Source organism: Ammodytes marinus, assembly GCF_949987685.1.
Source record: "Ammodytes marinus genome assembly, chromosome: 18".
In the NCBI taxonomy this organism is placed as follows: domain Eukaryota; kingdom Metazoa; phylum Chordata; class Actinopteri; order Uranoscopiformes; family Ammodytidae; genus Ammodytes; species Ammodytes marinus.
The window spans coordinates 16,275,423-16,297,849 of record NC_137222.1 but is presented as its reverse complement, the minus strand read 5'-3'; the positions used below and the strand labels follow the sequence as shown (position 1 = coordinate 16,297,849).

The 22,427-nt window shown below is 42.7% G+C and overlaps 1 protein-coding gene across 2 annotated transcripts in view; it reads left to right on the top strand.

Annotated features, from left to right (window-relative positions):
- The first annotated feature begins 338 nt into the window (after positions 1-338).
- palm2akap2 (PALM2 and AKAP2 fusion) overlaps positions 339-22,427 on the top strand; it is a 71,052-nt gene continuing 48,963 nt past the window's right edge. For both annotated transcript variants that reach the window (XM_080046877.1, XM_080046876.1), the window contains exons 1-3: positions 339-715; positions 12,092-12,172; positions 17,669-17,790. In XM_080046877.1, the coding sequence (XP_079903003.1) occupies positions 665-715; positions 12,092-12,172; positions 17,669-17,790 (254 nt within the window). In that variant the 5' untranslated portion in view covers positions 339-664. The remainder of the gene's footprint in view (positions 716-12,091; positions 12,173-17,668; positions 17,791-22,427) is intronic.

The following is a 22,427-nucleotide window of genomic DNA, read 5'->3' as shown; positions in this document are numbered from 1 at the left end:
TTTCAAGTATGACAAATTACTCCTGTGCTTCCCTTTTCCTTACTTCTGCAATTTTATTTAGCTCTTACTATTTTCCTCCCTCGTTCCTTTTTCTCTCCCTCTCTTCTCACCCCCCCTCCCACCCAACTTCATGCCATCACTTTTCTCTCTCTCTCTCTCTCTCTCTCTCTCTCTCTCTCTCTCTCAGCTGCTCCTCCCAGCTGTTTAATCACACATGGCTCATGCCTAGAAAAGAGAGGGAGGGAGGGAATGAAGGAGTGGACAAATGGGAGGAGAGAGAGCGGGGAGAGAGAGAGCGCAAAGAGAACGAAAGAGTGGGTGATAGAGGCAGAGAGGGAGAACATGCTAGACTGTGAGAGAGTGAGACACATGGGCCAGTGAATGAGAGATCTCTGTGTCCCCTTCAGTTTGTGAGCTCCTTCTTCTCCTCTGCTTATTGGATTACTGCTGAGGAAGGACCCTTGTCTGGATATTCCTCCTTCTCCTTCTCCTCCTTTCTCTTCCCTCTCTCCTCTACCCTTCCCTCCCCTATCTCTCTCTCTGTCTATTAAAGCAGACAGACTCCAGCTCTCTCCGTCCTCCCAGGTCTCACGTCTCTCTCTTTCTCCTTTCGTTCCCCCTTTCCTCTCCCCTCCAACCCCTCCTTCCCACTCCTCCTTTCAGGATGTCGTGCGAGGAGGCTCAGCTCCACAAAGAGAGGCTACAGGCCTTGGCGGTGAGTTGCAGACCAGTGTGTTCCAAAAAGTGTCTTGTGTTTTATTTATTTTTACGTTGACCCCCACTCCGTTTGTCTGTCTGTTTGTCGTGCTGTCTTGTTTGTCCGTCAGTGATTTTAAAACACGTGGGTGGGCGTTCATGACCCTACTACACTGTCTCACCTTCACTCCATCTCTGTCTCAGAACAACATTTCGATACTAATTGACACATCGTCCAGTTACTCCAACTCTGCCAGTCCCTCTCAAAAGTTCTCTCTCTCTCCCTCTCTCTCTCTCTCTCTCTCTCTCTTTCTCTCTCTCTCTCTCATTCTCTGTCATGCTTGCTCAGCCTCGTCACATTATTTGTTCATGTTCCATTCACGTCACTTTTTCAACGCACGTAGAGGGCGGGAAAAAGTATCTTCTGCGTCTGCTTTTGCTTATTTGCTCCGTAACCAAAGTTCAAGTTTACTGAACTTTGACTAGTCAAAATAATTTGTGTGATTGTGTGACGTAACGGTAACAGCGGACGTGCTAAACATCACCCCGACCCTATTGGCTGCAACTCAAACATGGAGCAGTGACGGTCTGACCTTGTGTTTTACTATGGGGTCTGAAAACAATTACCTTCAATATACAGTATGATCCCAACGGAAGTTGGAAGGAAATTGGCTTCATCAACTGATGTCTGCTGTGTTAGACTTTCACCAAAGCTAGCTAGCAGTTATCCAGCTTAGCCCTAGCTTAACCCTTGAACACTAACCCTCTGTCATGTAAGGCTAAATGCTAACCAAGGCGACAGAAGCTCAAATAAACATCGGCCACTGCATGTCTCTTTTTTGTTTCATTTTTTTTTTACTTTTGTCGTATCGTTTTGTAGGCTTTTGATTTAAAAACGTGAATCATAAGCTTAAAGGTACAGTGCGTAGAATTTATTGACATTTTTTCCGAACAGACTTGCTAGAAATGTAGTTTAATATTCATACTAATATTCATACTAGTGTATAATTGCTTGAAAATAAAAGTAGTTTTATATCTACGCGGAGGCCGCCATGTTGCACCGCCATGTTTCTACAGCAGCACAGAAGGGACAAACTTTCAACTGCACCTGTTGGAATTCAAAGAATATGTAGCCTAAAGAATGAATAAATTTACATCTTCACCTCATCACTTTATTGTTCAAAGACTTGAAGCAGCGGTGGATGATGCCATCTTTGGTCACTAGCTTCTTGTCCTTGAAGGCCACCGTAGGTTCTGTAAATTCCCTGAAAGGGAGGGAGGGGTTAGCGAGGGGGGTTGCACTCTAGAATCCCACCAATAAATGCTAAATCCACTGATATTACACACTGTAGTGTAGGCCTACCTTTTTTAAAGTGTTGGGAGCCCTACAGCATGACATCATGGCCTCATACACCCACTTTCATCGCACAAAAAAAAGTCATTTGTGTTGTACCAATCTTATGTGATGTGCTTTACGCTGTCCTGCACTGTTTGCATGCTACTCATGTTACCTTACACTTTCTTCACTGTCTTTTTTTTTTGGGGGGGGGATTGAACAATATACAGTACCAACTCAGAGGAAAGTTGTTGGAAAATTCACATCTTTCCATTTTTATTCTTGTTGGCCTGAAGACTATGGTTTTTAAGGTGTCATGTGCCTTGACAATGTAGGAGGATCTCAGCTGCGAGTTGGTCTAGATAGAATGTGTTCCCTCCGTTCTGTGTCCTGGTGGAGCAGGTATCTGTTGAAGTGTTTGGCTTTGCGCTTGGTTGGACTTCAGAGCGCAACAGTTCCACCAGGATTCATTGCCTGGGACTAAATTTGGCGCCGGCGTGTAACCACAGCATACCGCACACACTCGAGACGCACAGAGGCACAGGGACACACAAACACACACACAGGCACACACAACATTCATATACACAAGTGGTGGCAGCAGCAGATGCAGAAACTATTTTGGCCACGTTGAAACATGGCCGCCATACCACCAGGCTACATGTACTTGAGGCACTTGAGTAAAGATATTGAGTGGAAAGTCCTAATGGCTTTGGACGTAGAGGAAGAAGCATTTCTGTTTCTTGCGTCATTCTTGCGTGCGTGCATTTGGCAAAACACTTAAAACAATCATCGTTTTTGTTCGCACGTAAATCAGTTTTTTGGCAAGTTTGGCCAGGAAAAACTGCACCAATCTGGTGGCAGCTTCTGGAACGCGCTACGTAGTCTAATTCTCTGCCAAAGTGGTATCAGATTTCCTACTTTGTGTGTGTGTAGTGCTTTGATATACATTTAAAGTGAGGTCAGGTGTTGAGTAGAAGTAAATCATTTTGAGCCTCTGTTCAAATGAGCATCTGTTTTGTCTCAGCTCTGTGTGTGTGTGTGTGTGTGTGTGTGTGTGTGTGTGTGTGTGTGTGTGTGTGTGTGTGTGTGTGTGTGTGTGTGTGTGTGTGTGTGTGTGTGTGTGTGTGTGTGTGTGTGTGTGTGTGTGTGTGTGTGTGTGTGTGTGTGTGTGTGTGTACACTGTATCAGAGACAATAACAGCCCTAATAGCTCCCAAGCCCTGCCAGGCTCTTAAATAGAGAAGGGCGACTGTTACACTAATAATACTAACAACTCTCTGAGGCAGCTAAGCCCTCTGTAAGCCACAGACTCAGCCAACCAATGCAGGGTCCGGTCGAAATACAAAGGCTGAACAAAGTTTCATTGAACATCTTGAAGGGGAAAGATAAATGCATTTTATAAAATCCCTATTGACTGACAGCAAGCATTTCAGTTTCAGCACCCCCCCCCCCCCCTCAATGAAATGCATAATGATTTAAATTGTCCCAGGACTGATCATAGGTGCTGATAGCAGACGATCATGTATTTATGTCGAGGGGAAAAAATATTGCCTGTACACAGTATGTACACACACACACACACACACACACACACACACACACACACACACACACACACACACACACACACACACACACACACACACACACACACACACTCATACTGACTTCTCTGGTCTGCAGCTGACATGCTAATGATTCCATCAATAATTGAGACTCTGAGATTTCATTGTCACCACCATCAGCGTCCCGACCTCATCAATAGTTTAGGAGAGCTGTAGCCAAGTTGGAAGCTTCCTCTAAAATCAGAGCCAAAAAGTCATCTCTCTGTGTCTAGTGAGCCAGTGAATGCACTACTGGTGCATCCAATACTGACTGTAGTGAACATCAGACCATACAGACCTCAAGTTGGAGTTCCTTGCCATGCTGCATCTTTTGAACGGAACCCCTCTAAAAATATAAACACTGCCAGGTAGCTGTCATTCTAATGTTCATCTACCACAGTGATGGGTCTCCGTGCTGTGCGGCTCATGAATAAAGCATGGCATGAATGGCTCAGAATCACTTGTGCTTTTTTTTTTTAACTTTAAAACTTTTTTTGAAACAGTATAGGGAGAAAATACATAATTAGACAAATACATTAACATCTTCTTATGTTCTAATAACTACATTTCCCCCAATATTTTACACACTTTATCAACCAGCACTAGACTGGCTGACTGATTCTGGGTCTGCCTAATGATTTCATTCTTCTATATATTTCTTGAGAGCAATGAACCCTGTGTGTCATCTCTCCTCTCCTGCAGTTGCATTGCATTTTTCCCCATCATAACTTCGGTTAAACTCAATTCCAAAGCATGGCTATGATGGTTATTTTTGTAGGTTTATGAGAGTTATTTCCATTCAAACTGGAAAAAAATATATGACTGATCGGTTGCTAATCTACATTATAACATTACTCAGGATAACCCGGTGCAACAAAGGGTGTGAAATTTGCCATTGAGCTGATGGAGATTGTGTGATTTTTTTTCCGCCACACATTCAAACAGACAAGAAATTCCCACAGTCTGATAACGATTACGTTGTGTCAGCTGCCAGCGGCTACATGTTTCCATGGTAACTAATTGGCCAGATTAGGAAACAGTTGTGATGTAATGTTGTTAAATCCAGGGCCTGTAATTGGGATATAATTAACATTTAATTATGGCAGTTGGATGGAGTATAAAGTCTGGTCAGAGTTCCCCACCAAGAAAACAGATTACGTTTCTGTGAATGTCTGTGTGTGTTGACCAAAATCCTGCATTTGGTTTCAGCCATTGAACGGCGAGCGCTTCGTCTTTCTAATTAACTGTTGCCCATGTGGCCTGCCAACAGCCAGCGGCATGGCAAGAGACTTGAGTGGGCTGTGTTTTTGCGTGCACTGATTTCTCTGTAGTGTCTGTGATATGTTTACACAGATGACCTCAGCCAATTGGACTCTTACCCCCCCCTCCCCCCCATCCTCAACACAAACACACTCGAAAAAACACACACAAGGCCACGTTTCGTCTGGGTCTAGGTCCAAAGGGAATTAGAAAAGTGGTGCATGAGGAATGATATGATGCTTGTGTGTGTGTGTTGGTTTTGCGGCAAATACAGAGAATAAAGAGGGCTGCTGTCTGCGAGCGATCAGAGATATTTCATTGCAAAAAAAAAAAAAGATCACGTTAAGCTCAAGATCTAAATCTCTCTGCCTAAGGTCTGTCGTGCTGGGTTATTATAAACGATGTATTAACAATCCCGCAAGAATAATACCATGCAGTTATGAATGATTTTGTTTCCCTGATTCGACCACAAATTGATCTCTTTTGAAGAGCCTCTGTGAAGTAATAGCTGTGTAGCTCAGGGTCGTTCTGGAAGCTGGTCAGTAGTAGTTTCTGGATCCACTTAGCGAGGGAAGTGAGTGAGTGAGTGAGTGTGTGGGGCAGGGTGAAGGTGAGGGGGATGCTGTGCTATATAGCTAGACCTTGGCATGTGTTGAGATTTGTGGCTGTGGCACGCAGAGGAGGGCCCGGGTAATAGAGAGGTAAATAGAGTGGGGGGCTGGGCTGACTGCAGCCATGTGTATAGTTTCAGTTTGTGCAGTTGACTTACTTACAACGATTGACAGCAGCACTGACTCAACCCTGGAAAACAAACTAGACATTATTGATTTGAAGTTGTCAAAATGCAGTCAAATGATTTATCCTAACTATGGGTTACTAATAATAACTTGTGATGCCTTTATATCTTTAAGTGTTTTTCTCCCCCCTGCACTTATAAACATCTGAATCATGGGGCTTAGGTTTGATGTATCTACCTTTAGCTCCAAGTCAAACATACCTTAGTGCATGCTTTATGCTAATATAAAACATTTGTATTGCCTATAAATTACATTTTCCTATAGATTGGCTCTCTGATTTCTGCTTTTCTTTATTGTTACTAACTACAACAGGTTATGAAAATTAGATGAGCTTTTAAAACGTTGGAAACTTTACAGTGCAATCCCTGTAATGCTGAAAGTGCAGATAATGCAACTTTTTTCCACCTATAGAACAGATGTTTGTCATCATTAGGCTTTTGTTCTTTGAACAATAGGAACTGGCTTATTTGGTCCAGTTGAAATAAAAAAACAAAAGAGGTTGTTAGATTGCTCAATATGCTTCCTGAATTAGTTTGGCTTTCTAAATAATTGGCATAGTGTAGCCAGCTTCCAACTGTGCTGATTAGGTCAAGGAGAGGCAGCAGTAGTGGATAGGTGGCCATGGGTGGGAAGGGCTTGGTTTACGGAATTCAGCAGTTTATGGGGGTGGGGAGGTTACTTTGGGCAAAGTCATTTTGAGGGGGATGAGAGAGTGTGGTTTGTTGGGTAGTAGGGGGGCTCTGGGGGGCATGCCAGGCACTACATGCCGTCTAAAATTAGCAGCAGCTGTCTTGGACCTACTGGACATTGTGGCGTGTTTGTGTGTGTGTATGTGTTTGTGTGTACATGCCTGTGTGAGTGAGTGGGTTGAGGGGTCACAGAGACTTGAGACAGGAGAAGTTGGAATGCAGCTGTAGTGGACACTGCTGGTTTTAAAATAAATTTGAGCATAATTGGATAGTAAACAACCCACAGTGACAGGATAGATACACACAGAACCATAGAGGCATGTAGCAAAGGGCATTTTAGCAGCTAAAGCTATGGCATTGGTCGCATTACTCCCCTAAAAACAGATGCCCTCGGGATTGCTGACAGCGGAGGCATTGTTTGTTTTCTCCGCGTTTTGTTTGTTTGTGTAGGTCCATGTGAATGCAGAGGTATGCGTTCTCGTGTCTCCTCAATATGGACTCGATGAGTATAGTCCCCACCTGCTGCTATCGCATGACAACGGCACGCAAAACATTTCAGCGATGTCATAAGTTTGCATTTATTGACACGCACCATTGCCAAAGAGTTACCAGGTTAGCGTTGTGTTCACTTGAGACCTGACAAATTAGCATTGTCTGAGGGGGCTACTTATGGTCAAATGGATACTCCCATACCGAAGGCCTGCAGGTATCTGCTACAACCAATGATTACTTCCATTCCATGACAACATTTCCCTGTTGATTGACAAGTTGTTAAAATGGTGTCAGCACCAGATTTATTTATTTAACTATATGGGTATTGCCTCATGGTTTAAAGTACTAGTATCCAAAATACGTGAAGAATCAAACCCATGGCATTTAAGGCACAGGTCCATTTCAGTGGCTGTCCTTTAAGCGTTCAGGTATGGCTGCCGGCTGAGTGGAAGATGATCTACACTGTGAGATGTCTCTGGTGGGTGGGTTGGCATGCGCAGAATGTGACCCATCTGATCTTTGACTCACTTCTTTTCACAATCTCAACATCAGCAGCAACTTTGAATCGAAAAAAAAGTTACATCACCGCATTACCACGTCTGTGTGGTCTCATGCTCGACGTGTGAGCTTCTATGGACAATAGTGCAAAATGCTGTTGATATGCATTTGCATTCCAGTGCCTGCCTGCATGACTTCATGGACAAATTCCGACACATTTTCTTCTTCTATGAAAGCTATCCAAGCAGTTTATGGAACACGTTACAATGAAAGGAAATACATCTGGTAAACCATCCAACATTTCTGGATCCAGCCTTTCCTCCAGTCAAAATGTACTAATAGTTAGTTGGTTTGACCTTTTGAATGCCCCTTTGGGTATAACAAGGTATGTCCTGTTTAACACCCTGTGAGACAACTGTGAATCATATCTGAGGTTAGGATTTTCTTTAAGCGTTCATAGGCGGTATTCATAAAAGTCATAAAAAAAAAATATACACTCCTCTTAGCAAGATTACTGCTGAACACTTTTTAGGGTTGAGTACACTATACACACAGGAAAAGACCCAGAAACCCAAAAGCTTAGGGTGATCAGACATTGACTTTAAGCCTCTTAAAATCTTTATTTTCTGAAAAAAAGTCAATTGTGCTAGACCTATAGGAACTGTAATCAGATACTGTACATGTTGACTCCCCCTCTTCAAAAGGTTTAACTTGTAGGATGAGAGGTCACTCAATTATGTCCAGTCCATGTGACTTTTGGTTGGCTTGTGCAGCTTACAAAGCCAACAACAATGTGACAAAGCAAACGTCTGGACAGTATTAATCATCGAACATAGAGTTGTCCAATTGCTTGGTCGGTGCCAATGGTGGTGGGGAAAGTGATGTCCTCTGTATGCGATTCTTAGAAGAAAGCCAAGTAGGGCCACACACACTCAGTGAGTCAGAGAGTGTGGGAAGTTGTGAGTGTGGCAAAAAGAATGTCAACATATTTTCCTGAGGAGGAGGATATGTGCTCCGGGGGGAATTACAGTGAACAGAGCAGAGCTTCGGGGTCTTTCTCCTGTCAATTCAACTGTACAAGGCTAGGGATGCATTTCATCTTTTTCGTCAGCGTATCAGTGTGAGTCATGTTCTTGCAGACGGTTGCAATACCTCCAGGGTTATCAATTTCTGGTTTGTTGAGAAGTGATAGCTTGACCCATTGAACTGATTCATCATCCTTTATTGGAACTATATGAGCCCTGGGAGTTGAATATTCCTCCACAGTTAAACTCTTGTCACTGGAACTCAATTTAACCCAACAATCGGTAGGGTTCCTATTCATTTGGTACCAAAACAAATTCTAAAAGCACTATGATATTAATCAACATTGTCTTCATGTAAACTGTATTACGATTGAAGATATTGTGTGTTAAATTGGGATTGTGTTTGAAAGTAAACTTTTAAGGTTGACTCCTTGCTTCCTAAAACTGGAGGAGTTTGCGGAATCTGAAATGACCTCCTTTGTGGTATCCCTGCAAGAGTCTATATCTGGGTTACCTTTGTCAGTACATTCTAAGACACGTCCCCTTATGGAATCATTTCCAGAAGCTCCAAATAGTTTGGACTGCTTGAGGTGGACTGTGTGAAGATTTACAACAGCGCTTCGGCAATGCGATCTTTGTGCTTGTCTGAGATTTATTTTTATGACTTGATTAATGCCAAAGCACAATTCCTCTAATTCCTCGTATTCTCGATGGAGGCAGGATAGCAACTCTACAAGGTTTTCTGCAGGACCTGCAATGTTTGTGTGGTTGCGCTTGTGCTCGATTGACTGGTTCACTGTGTTGCAAGATTATGTTGCATTGCACTGCAGAAAAAAGATAGAGCCAGCGTCGACTTTTCTACCGGACTACCCTCCTTTTGTTTAGTTTTTTTCCAAATCCCTTTGCGGCGGGGACACCCCCACTGCATTGCCCCATGAAGTGAATGAGTAGTCTGTATCATTTACCGCAGAGTAGTCTGAAAGGGCCTTTATTGTAAGACAGTTAAGCAACCACTGATATAAACTGTTATATTTAGTATGCAATACTTATTCCTGGAATGTGGTGGAGAACCAAATGGCGCCCAAACAAGCTTTGATCTGGGGATGTCAACTAAGCCTCTGTCTGTATATGCATGTATGTAGAGTCAAGGATTCTCCAACAGCATATACACACAACATCAGTGTCTGCTTATCTGCTCATATGTACTCATGCCTGTGACTCTATTTGCATTTGTGGTTTCGGTGTATTTGCACGTCATGTGTGTGTTTTGCCCATTCCTCGACCACATGTCCTCAACAGTCCTTGACATCTGGTGACCATACTTCTGCTCTGGCTCTATGACTGTATACTTCGCAAGCCATGGGAACTGCTGCCGTGTAGGCTGCTGCGGTGTGAGTGGTTGTACATACATGTGTGTGTCACAGAGAGAGAGAGAGAGAGAGAGAGAGAGAGAGAGAGAGATGACCTCAGGTTTGGTGCAGATGTTTTAACAGTCTGTGTGCAGCTTGCAGTTTTACTGGCAACACTGAAGAATTCCAGTTGCACTCAGTTCCGTTCAGCTTTTTAAACATATTTCAATCATGATTTTCCAGAAACGGGGTCTTGTTGACGAGGATTTCCCTAGAGCATATGATTTTGAAAAATAAATTCTCTGAAAACATAGATATTTCAGAATGGTCGGTGCTTCCCAAAACAACCCAATGGTATTGTCACAAGAAGAATTTATATGACTGTTTTTCTGATCCGCCACCTCTATAGTCTGTTGAAGTTTAGGCGACTATAAAGGCACAGTTCTGCAGTCAGGGAAGGAATGTGGTTATTATTAACTGTTATTGGTAGGGGTGTGAAGGGCAGTCCCCTCTGGTGCCAAAGTCATACGCTTTGTCCAGAAACCCCCCTGGATAATACACGCCACTTTAGACTTTCTGAGAGACAACAGTCACTATTCATTCATCTGCTTGTCAGGAAAGGGTCATCATAAATCATGTTAAGTGTTGGAACAGATGTTTTCATTTTTTCTGGGGGCGAGGGACGCCTTTTTATGGTAAAATATTAAAAACAAAAAAGCTATGGAGATGCTGCAGATCCATCAGGTTCCTCTTTAAGTAACGCTTACATTGGACCTAAGGTTTTGTCGTAAAAAAAATCCCCCAACCTAACCTTGAAAATGATTGTTTACTAGTGATCTTTTATTTTTTTCTCACCAGTTTTTCTGATTCCAATAACTATGCTATTCTGTTCTGTTCTAGTTTTTTTCTCTGGCATTCAGTTCAGCTGTTTCGTTCGCATTTAACTCCTAATAGATTCTCCTTTTCATTCTACCGTGTGTTGCTCTTCACTTAGTTTTACCCTCTTTGAAAGGCAGACTAAAGTTTAGTCACATTTTTGGGGATTTTCCCTGATGGTTATATTTAGCCTACAGGAAATGTCCCAGAAACCCCTCGTTCTGCTCCCACTGAGAGACAGAAATAAAGGGACACACACACACACACACACACACACACACACACACACACACACACACACACACACACACACACTCACACACTCACACACACACTCTATCATGCCCTTGAGCCCCAAATGGGCTTGTACTGGGAACTGCTTTGTTTATATTCCCATGCTTTTATTCGCCAAAGTCAATTCAAGGCCAGGGACTCCGCATCACATCATTCTGCTGAGTATTTTTTCTCTGCTTCAAACCTCCCACTCACCCTCTATGCCCAGGCCGACCTCCAAACGTCAGCCACATTCATCCCCATTATGTGAGGTTAGGGATTGTTCTGCCTACCTTTAGTTCGATCTAAGCACGATTTAAAGGCTTGGAGACCTCTACCCCTGCATTTGAGATAGCCTGTTGACCCTGACCCATCTCAACTCCTTGTGATAAGCCCTGACCTCTTGACTGCTATAATACTTCACTTCCTCCCTGCGCATGTTTGGGAATAATTTTTTCTCCCCGACATGTTTTGTTTACATTATATTAAAGCTATAGTGCATAACTTTTTCATATAACCGAATGTCAGTTGCATTCCAAGCCATGGCCAAACGAGTTGACGCAAAGTTGATGAAGCCTATCAGCTCAACATAACTCACTGTAATATTTCGAACAGTATGGCAGCGTTTACAAACTGACATCGCCCCCTGACACTGGCGCAGGAGCTCAGAGAAATCCCTACGGGCGCCCAAGAAATGTTTCCGTTGTTGATTCTACTGTTTAGAAACAACCTGGACCTACAGCAGAAGGAATACAATTCATGCACGTTCACCAAAGGCTTACTTTGTGTAGATGTGCCGACGGTGTTGTGGTAATTACTCAGTATTCCTCATGGGGGCGACAGAAGTTACGCACTATAGCTTTAACATCTATTTTTCCTCTTTAGTTTGCTGTATCGTTAAAACCATATATAGGGGGTGAAGTTCCCACACAGTAGATTAAACAAGACTGTATCAGTTTAAATTGGACAGTATAGTGTACAAGAACCGTTAAGTCTCTGTTCAACATTAAATTGAATGTATGAAAACCTTAACTGTCCCGGAGGGATTTTGACTTGCAGAACATAAGCATTAACAATTCATACAACAGTCAGTCAATACAACAGCATCCATTACAGCATCATCATGTTCACTGTCCTCCAATAAAAAATTTGATTTTCTGATTTTCCTTTTCTTATTATTTTTATGTCCACCAGGAGAAGCGCAAACGGCAAACTGAGATTGAAGGCAAAAGAGGCCAACTGGACGACATGGTGCTACAACTGCAGCATATCAAGGTGGGTTTTTCGTGTGTGTGTGTGTGTGTGTGTGTGTGTGTGTGTGTGTGTGTGTGTGTGTGTGTGTGTGTGTGTGTGTGTGTGTGTGTGTGTGTGTGTGTGTGTGTGTGTGTGTGTGTGTGTGTGTGTGTGTGTGTGTGTGTGTGTGATCTACAATCCGTCTTCCTTCAATGTGGCTGTTTACACATGGCTTCTATTTTTAGTCAAGCTATCATTCCCAGCTCTGCATATGCAGCCACATGAATACTTGTCACTGACATCATCACAGGTGACGAACGATGATCAGCATTGTAACGGTTCTACAATTTTGACTACAGTGCAAAGACAGTGCCAATTTGAAGGTTAAGGTAGACAGTCCACTCCTTACTAGTTTTCACTGGTAAAAAACATAAAAGAAAAATTATAAAAAGTAAAGAGAAAAATGTTAAATCGCTGTCTTCTCGATGTAACTCAGCGGTGTAAGTTATAGTAGAACCGGTATAGAGTAGAAGACCATGTGCTGGATTAACTGTGCAATAATTATGGAGATGCATGGAGTCCATTAAAAAAGTGAAGCTCATACGTTCTCCAAGATATGACAAATATCTGCATTATGTTGTAGTTATGGAGCTATCTTCCAATTTACGTTGTATACAGCTGTGTCCTCATCGTCTAAATATGTGATAACATGCTAACTGTCTGGTCTACAACTGGGCTAAGAATTGCAAAAGTGTGGGCTACTGTATGTGACAGATGAGAGATTGCCTAAGACCCGAGATAACACCTAGTTCATGGTCAGATATTTGACACATATTTTAGAGTTTAGGGTTACATTAGAGTGAGGTCAGTGTAAAGGGTGAAGGCGAGGTAGGGAGTTCAGGTTGGGCTTAGAAGGTAGCGTGAATGAATGGGTTCAATGATTGAGCTCAAGAAAGCTATACAAATGGGTGTGTGAGGACCATTCATCTCTCCTAATCTACTCAGTCCCTCTTTGTTTTATATTAGTTCTTGCCTTGACCCTTGATGTCTTAAAAACACACAGAGACAGTGTGACAGTGTGCTCTGAAAGATACATTGTGCACCTTCCTATACAGTATCCTTCTATCCCTGCACGCTGCTTTCACACTTATATAGCAAGTGTGTTTTATTACCTGCGTGCAAGGAGAAATGTCTTAGTCAGATTCTGGCCGAAGTTTAGTGTTTGGTTGCGTCTAAACATCCAAATCTCAGTGTGCTCCTGTTGTGCAGTTTCCCTTGGCCAATCGGGGGCAAGAGAAACAAATCCAAACACACATAAACATACCCTTTATTAATGACTGCCAGCCGCTACTGGTGAGCCAAGATTTGGTCTCAAGTAAACAGCCATTTGACTTTAGGATTGTAAGTGCTGCCTATAACAGGGACACAGAAATGCAACAGCTTTCAGGCATCAGTCATTTATGCCGAGTTCTTGAACCTTTCAGCCCATGAGAAATGAGTCCCCTTGACCCCCACACAAGCTCACACAACACATGCCAGGTGCATATACACAACATCAAGGTATCTTGTACATCCCGACAGCTGTTAGACATTGTGACGTCGCATTCTGCTGAATCTTTAACTGTAGATTTCTGTTTCAATCACATTGCTCCTACTTAGACACTTAGTTAATTGCACTTTTTATTTTTTTTGCTTTCTGGACGGTTGTTGGAAAACGCCCGCCAGCCCTGAAATGCTGCACATATGCAACGTGGGTGGAGAAACCGCTGTGGCTAGCAATTATATTACAAACATCTATAGAAGCCAGTTTTAATATTTGCAATAAAAATGATTCCATTCTGTAATTAGGAGCCTTTAACCACCCACTCTGTGTGAACAATTCTTTTATTAAATTAGTTTTAATTCCTACATGCCTGTGTTTTTTTTCCCAGCATTTAATACCCACTTAGGGAAATATCGACAAGGGAGGAACATTAGATTAAAGCCATGTGAGCTTTGGGTTTGGGTGCCATTAAAGCATTCTGTTGAATGCAGGATAATGCAGATTAGAGGTTGGTGACCACAGTCTTGAGTCCAGATTTCTACAGCAGCAAAACATACAGTAAAAGTTCATCATTAACAAGTAGAAATTGTATATCAACTTTGACTATAGCCTGTTTGTATTTGTCCTACATATAACTTATATTACATTGTGTGTGCTGGAATGTAATACTGAGACCTTTCATCTAACTAGTGTCTGTTTTTATGTCTTTCATTTGTTTTGGACCTGATGTGGGTTACTCTCCGTGGAAAGTAATGGTCATACCAAATTGCATACACGTGATTAAGTGCCGTTATTTCAGACTACTGCTGTAGCTAGCTACACTTGAGACTACTGGCGTGTGTCGCTTTACCCAATCAATCAAGGTTACACATGCTTTTCCATTTGCTGTTATGATCTGGGACATTTTTTTATTAGATCTCCAACTGCACTCAAACCGGGGGCACCATCTGGTTGGTCCCTCACATGGTGTGTGGTAGCTCCTTCCTTTCGCACCGGAAATGAAGCAACCTACACTACCAGCTTTTTATTGAGCCACAATGAGTGAACAACCTCACCTAGAAGAACCCAAACCTCCTCCATTCATTATTAATATCTGACATTGCCTGTGTGTCTTGTATGTTCCCTTTGTTCCTTCCATAGCTCCCCAGAGAGAAAATAAGAAGAGATAACAGATATAATCTATAGTCCACTGAGCTAAACAGATACAGTATACCCGCCGTTTGCTTTCCCTTGCGTTACACCATCGGGCTTGAACTCCAGATGATATCAGCGTCTGGTCACACAGTCTCATTTAATGGCCATTACATCTGAGTGGCACACAGACCATGCAGCATGAAGCCGGCTTTGTAGTGGGCTCTCCAGAGACGTGGCGGCCTGGGACAGGAAATGGAGACTGGAGCCCCTCAGATTTGATAAGGACCTCTTTGGCTGAGCAGAGTCAAGCCTCTCTCACACTGCAGGCGTTGATGTGACTGTGGGACCATGTAAACATGAGGATTTCAGAGTAGGGTATAGTTAACCTTGCTAATTTTTTTTTGCTGAAGCCTGGTCTACTCACTGTATGGTTGATTTCCACCATTCGCAGTTATGTATGTTGGCCGGTTGACGCTGCTTATGTTGGTCTCTGATGAATAGGAGGGACCCTTTAAAAAAACCGAAACCTTACTTTTAAGAGTGTGGCTCACAGTGGTTGTGTGTCAGAGCTCAACAGGAAATGGAAAGTCTGTTAAACAGTGTGTGAGAGAGCTTGCTACTCCTTCTCCTACACAACTGGAGTCATCACTGTTTTGTTGACTGCCGAGAACCGTTCAGGAAACTTAATATACATGTAATGACAACCTTTTTGTACAGTAACACCGTATTGATACATTCCACAGGGAGGTAAGAGGTCAATGTCAGCTACAGGCCAACAAACTCAGACTTAGATGTATGGTTAAAGCCCAGATTGCTTTACACTACTTAAAAGCAGGACATTTCTGAATGTTAGAATATTATTTTCAAGCTAGACAGCAACAGCGTGTTAGGATAAACCTTTTTCCACTTTGGCAGGAAAATAATAAAAATATCTGAAGGTTTTTCTGTTTTTGTGGCGTTATCCGATGGTTAAATTGGATTTGTGCAACTTAAGTCTGGCTGACAACTCTGAATATGTGATGCTCATCAACTGTGTGAGGTTAGCTTCGGCTGCGCAGACACAGACACAAACAAACAAATAGCCCCGCTGCCACATTCTGACAGCAGGTGGTAAAACGCTTTTGGAATAATTCCTGCACAGCTCATTGTGTGTGTGTGTGTGTGTTCGTGTGTGTGTGTGTGTGTGTGTGTGTGTGTGTGTGTGTGTGTGTGCTAGTGTGTTTATGTGTGTGCAGGAACTCGTGCTCGTTAATTGTCTGCTATATACTACAGAGCCAAGCAACAGTTTGACAGTAAACAGCCAAAGGTGAAGCTAAGCGTTCCCGCTGCACTCTGTTGTGGTAACAAGACAGCGCTCCAGACTGGAGCCCAGACCTCAGCCACATAAACACACAGCTCCTGGTATTCATCTCTGAAGCACTTACCACTGTGTGTGTGTGTGTGTGTGTGTGGGGGGGGGAGATGATTGGTACATTCACCACTGTTTATACAGATCTCTACCTCCTACAATTGTGCTTCAGTGCAGATATCAGATATTTGTGAGTTTGAATGTGTCCCGAAGACAAAGCTGCAGACAGAGCAGCTATAAAGAGGGATAGAAGAGGCAGAATACCTCGCTCTGTTTTGTGAAACATCAACGGCCAGAGCCAAACGGTAACAGCTTATCTGGCTTATTAACATCAGACAAAGTCCATTATTACATTATGCTTTATCCCTGTGGAGCTGGACAGTGTGATGTGTCTTAAGGCAGCAGCTCCTAAGGTAGAACCACATCCCTTTTATCACACACAAGTAAAAAATGAATATTAATGAAATTCAAATTTTGTATCCAATGAAGTGTAGATGAGTGAAATTCGATAGTAAAGGCATCTTTTTTTTTATTTAAGAATAAACTGATGTTTAAGTTCACAGAAAATGCTCAGAAAAGACGAAAAACACACTATTATAAGAGATTATGGTCCAACTACATGTTTTCATTTATATGTACAGTGTGTGTACGTAACAAGATAACATTCTGTTATATCAGCGATTAATGCATTCATCTTGGCTTGGTGGGCTTCACTTTTAGCAAAAAGTGTTTTCCAGTGAGTAACATCCGACTGAGTTTGGTGTTATGTAAAAACTGTGTGGGCCTACTAGTTTGATTTGGTGTAGTAGATATGCTTGGCAGTCATCTCACAAATGACTCTCCATAATGGTGGTCCAGTAGCTGTTGATAATGGATTACAATAGCACATAGTCAAGCAGGTGTCTGGCAAGGGTATTTGACGAGTTGAATGGTATGCTTGCACCCTCGAACCCCTTAACAAATGTTTCCTGTAATGATCTAGTGTAACATGCCAGAGAGTGTATACGCAAAAGGTCAAGGAACGATGAAGAATGTCAGATGGAAACAAGGATGACTTTTAAATGACAAAATATCTGCTCGGCAAAGGTTTTATGATGAAGGAATTGCATTCAAGTATGCACTAAATGTGTTTTGGAGAGACAGTGTGTGAGTAAAACATAACAATAAGACAAGATGTTGGGGTGCTCCATGGTGTGTAGTGGTTAGAGTGCGTACAATAGAGCAGCATTTCATCCCCCTCTCTACTCCATTTCATCACTTTCTCTCTCCATTCTGTCAAATGAAGCATGAAATGCCCCCCCCCCCCCCCCCCACAAAAAAAAACAGACAAGGTTAGTTATAACTAAATGACATGTTTTATGATTACATGACGGGCATTTCAAAACCCTGTCAGCTCTTCACATTCATTGTCAAACTGAGGATTAGGCTGAACTTCCATAAGGCTGCTTCTAATACATGTTATAACTTGGAAATCCCTCTGTTTAGCGCCTAACTCTGCTGTGTCTCTCTGCAGTCCAAAGCCATGCGGGAGCGATGGCTGCTGCAGGGAATGGGACCGGACCAAGAGGAGGCGCGGCGGAAACAGCTGGAGAAGGACGAAGAACAAGGGAAGAAGCTGGAAGACCTGATACACAGGTACTGTACACGCTAAATGGACACCACTACAACAACTCTTTTTTTTGGGGGGGGGGCCTTTGTTTAGTCTACACACCCGCTCATGTTGGCATCGCTGATCAACTCCGAACGTACCCAACAGATGGGATTAACAGTAACAATAACAGAACGTTGTCTGCTCTGTTTATGTTACCACACATCTGCTTTCTCTTCCCTGAACCGTGTACAGTATGTCTTCAGTTTGGACTATAACACCAATCATATAATCTGTAAGACTTTTCACCCCTTGCTAGCCTTCATATCCAGTCCTCAGAACTGCCACTGACTTTTTAACACCCTTAGCCAAGTGGTTACAATTTGAAAATACTTAAAAAACATTGTGACTTCAACCAGATTTTTCCACTTTTCCACTGGTTAGAAAAACTCACACACACGCACGCACACACACACACACACACACACACACACACACACACACACACACACACACACACACACACACACACACACACACACACACACACACACACACATTGTAACTGGAGAAGTGTTTGAGGTTTGGGATTCTGCGCTGCAGTTCTGTAACCTTAGAGCAAAATCCCCGTTTCTCGTGCTCCGATGTGAAAACAAACACCAAAAGAGAGCTACTGTGCACGTACGCGGCTTCTCTAAAAACAGATATGACAACTAGCGCTGACGAGGAAATGGAAAAGGAGAAGGATGAAAGTAAAAGCATGGAGTGATTGCCACCAGAGGAAGAGAGCCAGGGTTTTGAGAAGGTTGGAAAAAAAAAGAGTGATTCTGTGGGCACTTCCTGCGTTTGTGTCTCTGGGAGGAGCTTCCTGATTTCCCATCAAGCATTGCTGCGAGATAGTCCCTTATTCCCAGTCAGTTGAAGTTGGGGACATGAGCTCATCAGTCCTATGAATAAAGCACTTGCCAACATGATGCATTGTGGGTATTTTCCACTTGCAGGGTGCGAGAGGATTGCACATTGTCTTCTCTCAGACAAACATAATTTTTATTTTTAGGAGCTGTCACTCACCTCTGGCTACAGTATGATAGAGAAGATACGTCAGATGTTGTCCTGAAGTGAAATGAACTGACAGTGGAAATTGTTCTGTGAGATCACTGTGTGTGTGTATTGGGAACCAGAGGAAAGTTCACCACGCCTGCACTCCGGTGGACTGGGGATAACAGTATTTATGTTAGTTGGCATATCACCATGTATTCCCTTCCTAAAAAAAGATTGAAGATGTTTGGCACGCCCAGTTAAGATGCTTACCTTTGATGTACAGTATTAATAGTAATAATAATATACTGTATGCGTCTACAATACGCCACCTGGATGTTGATAAAATCCAGAATGGAAAGTGAATGCTAAAAACAGAAACACAAACTACTGCTTTTACAAAAACTAAAAAAATAAATTGTAGATATAAAAAAACACTAGTTTGTAAACGCTATCAGAGAAATACAGAAAGAGTTGTGTTTAGCTAATAGGCTTAATCAACTTTGTGTCAACTTGTTTGGCGATGGCTTGAATTTAACCAACATATATTAATACAAGTTACGCACTGTGGCTTTGAAGGCCAACGCAAACTTAGGTGCAACGTAGGCTACAGTTAATCAGCCGACACACAATACAGATTTTATCATATCATCCTTTATGTATTTGAGTGGATGGCACATTCATAAAATAAGGCTCTGGGTCAACTTTGGCACCATAGAGTGAGGCTTACGCTCCACCTTATCTATCAGATCCCTGCATGAAAGGAGACTCCGTTAGCCAGCAGCTACCGTTAGCTTATCAGCGCTGAAATAACATCGACGTGGTGCGTTGCCACGAAGACCAGGATAACACTGGCTGTGGCCTAAACAGAGCAGCGGTCTGTGAATGGTCAAAGGCAGGGCATTGTGGGCTCAAAAGTACAGTTGGGATTGTGGAGCGGCTTCTTGTGAATCACTTCATTCAGCTGCCATTGAATAGACTTGTTGTCTGTTGCTTCTGTTCCAAAGACGGAGATCTTGCAGTTTGCGGTTTAAATGACTAACAAAAGCAATTACAGCCGCAAAGATAAGTATTTTCTGTACTCCACTGACATGTGCCTTCGGTCTGCTTTCCAATTTTCTTTCCCTTTTTTTTCTCCCTCCAGTGTTCAGAGCGTAGTCAAATCCAGCTGTATTCAGTTCTCCCTCCTGTATGCCAACAGACAGGAAAAGAAAAACCAAGGCAATATCTAATACATACATTCTGTATTTTCAACAAAAAAAAACAGCGCTCCAAAGTAAAAGGTTCAGTTTGCACAACCACAGTTCGTTTCAAAGTGGCTCTGGAAAAAAGAAAAATCTAAACGTCTTACTTTCCCATGGCTGCCAGACAGTTTCTGCCTATGTCTGCACATGGACGCATGCTGCTTTGTGATACAACAGGTGATCCTAGTCTTGCAATGGCATTTGTTCTTGTTTACCTTTGGCGTAACGTTCCTTTTTAAATATGCATATTAACCAGTTGCATGGCAATTGTATCAGTTATTGCCCTGTTTGTATGTAAGCAGCACAGCAAAATCAGCTCTCAAGCAATTACCAGTGTGAACGCGGGGTCTCAGATGTGGGCTGGGAACTGCCTTTAAGAGGAGCTCAGCTCTGTCTGATGTGATTCAATTCCCAGGGCTTTCATAAAACAATCTTCTCCGGTGGGTAAAATCAAGTCGCAGAGCACATGTGCGTGGGAGTCTGAAGAGTGCCTTAAGATAAACAAATGATTTCTAAACTGCAATGAAACTATTTTTACTTATACATGATCCACAAGCATTGACATCAGAAGAGAGAAGAAGGTATAAATTATGTGTGATGTGTGATGTTTTTATTTAGATGTTGTGCTCCGGACAAGACACTAATAGACACCCCGCGCCTGTGTGTGCATTTCAGGCACGAGGGTGTGGCAATCTATATTTGCACTCTGTGGGACAGCATACCAGAATAAATCGTAACCCCGTGCAACCAAGTGTCTTTCCACCAACTGATAGGGACAGAGGTGAAGAGTAAGGACGGACATGGACACTACTGCATTATTATGTGTGTGTGTGTGTGTGTGTGTGTGTCTCTGTGTGTGTGTGTGTGTGTGTCTGTCTGTCTGTCTGTCTCAGTCTGTGTGTGTTAGAGAGTGTGTGTGAGCGAGGCTGAAGCCATAATCATTGGTGAACCTGGATGTCCGTGAAAACTACACTTACCTTCACCTATAAACATGTCTGACGCCGCTGTCCTGTAACTAAAAGCACAGTAGCCCAGTAGACAATTTGTCCGTCCCGCCTTTACGTGTGCCAGCCCAATAACACTGGTGCAGCGGTGGACATTTTAATGACGGAAAGCTACAGAGACAAAGCAGCGGCTGTTTTTATGGATGCTCGTATCGTTTCATGCGCCAGGAGAACACATAAATACAGGGCGAAAGAATAGGAGGGAGGGACAGCTGTGTCTGTCTATGGAGAGCAAATGTGCTGCTACGGAGCTTTAACATGCATTATGTAAAAAACAAGCGCCCCCCTCAGATTATCCATAGGATCATGCGAAACTAATGAAAAACACATTATGGATTACAAAACACAAAAGGCATAAGCACAGCAGCAGTCTTTGTGTGGTGTTTTAAGGGCTGCTCTATGTTGAACTTAAACTGGAAAACACATACAATGACGAGAGAGGGGAGAGTAAAGGCAACAGTACAACCTTTGTACAGGCTATTTCATACACATTACCTGAGGCCATTGAGAGTATTTTTCTCTTGAGAAAATGTAAAAGGGAGAGGGGAAATAGAGGTGGTTTGCGTGGTAGGTTTGGAACCCAACTTAAGGAACACACAAGGGGATGAAGATGATGAAATAGCAGTGATGAGAACAGAGGAGGCTTTACTTTAAAGACAGAAATACTAGAGTGAGAGAGTGTGGCGGGACAGCAGTGCTACTTATACAGATATCCCTCTATCATTATATGGACAGGCTAAGTAAACAGAGAGAGGGAACACTGCAGCCAAAAGCCCACTCACAATATGGCACAGGCCCCGACCCTGTACCCGTCCCATACTGTGCTACTGTTGGATTATTGCTTGTTTCAGCTCTGTGTGGATGCAGCCGTCACTGCAGAGGATCAGTCCGTGTGACTTATAGACGGCCACAGGGCAAGTTGCTCAAAGCATTGAAAGACGCATAAGAACAAATTTAGTTTTGTCCTTTTTGTGGTTGTTATTTTAGAAATCGGAGAATGCAGGAGCATTTACAATATGCAAGTTTGTGTTTGATTGGGTTCTATTATGTTTTGCAGCATTGATTAAAAAGTAGGCCACTGCAGCAAGATGAGTCTGTTCATCTGCCATAGTGCATCCTTTAATCCTGCATCCTTTCTGCAAATAATGTACTTTTAGTGCTAGCCCATTTATTTCATATTAAGTTGGCCAAATCTATTTAACACTATTAGTAGAGGCTGGGAGTAGGTCCACGCAAGTAATATATCTTACGGTCTATTAAGTATGTTATGGATTAATTTCTTTTTTGGATTCCTCTAAATGCATAGTTGCATCCGATAACGCTAACATAAGGAAAAGTGTGTTTCCCCCTTTCTTGTGTGTAGGCTGTGTGTGTGTTCAGGCCATTATTCTTCATTTC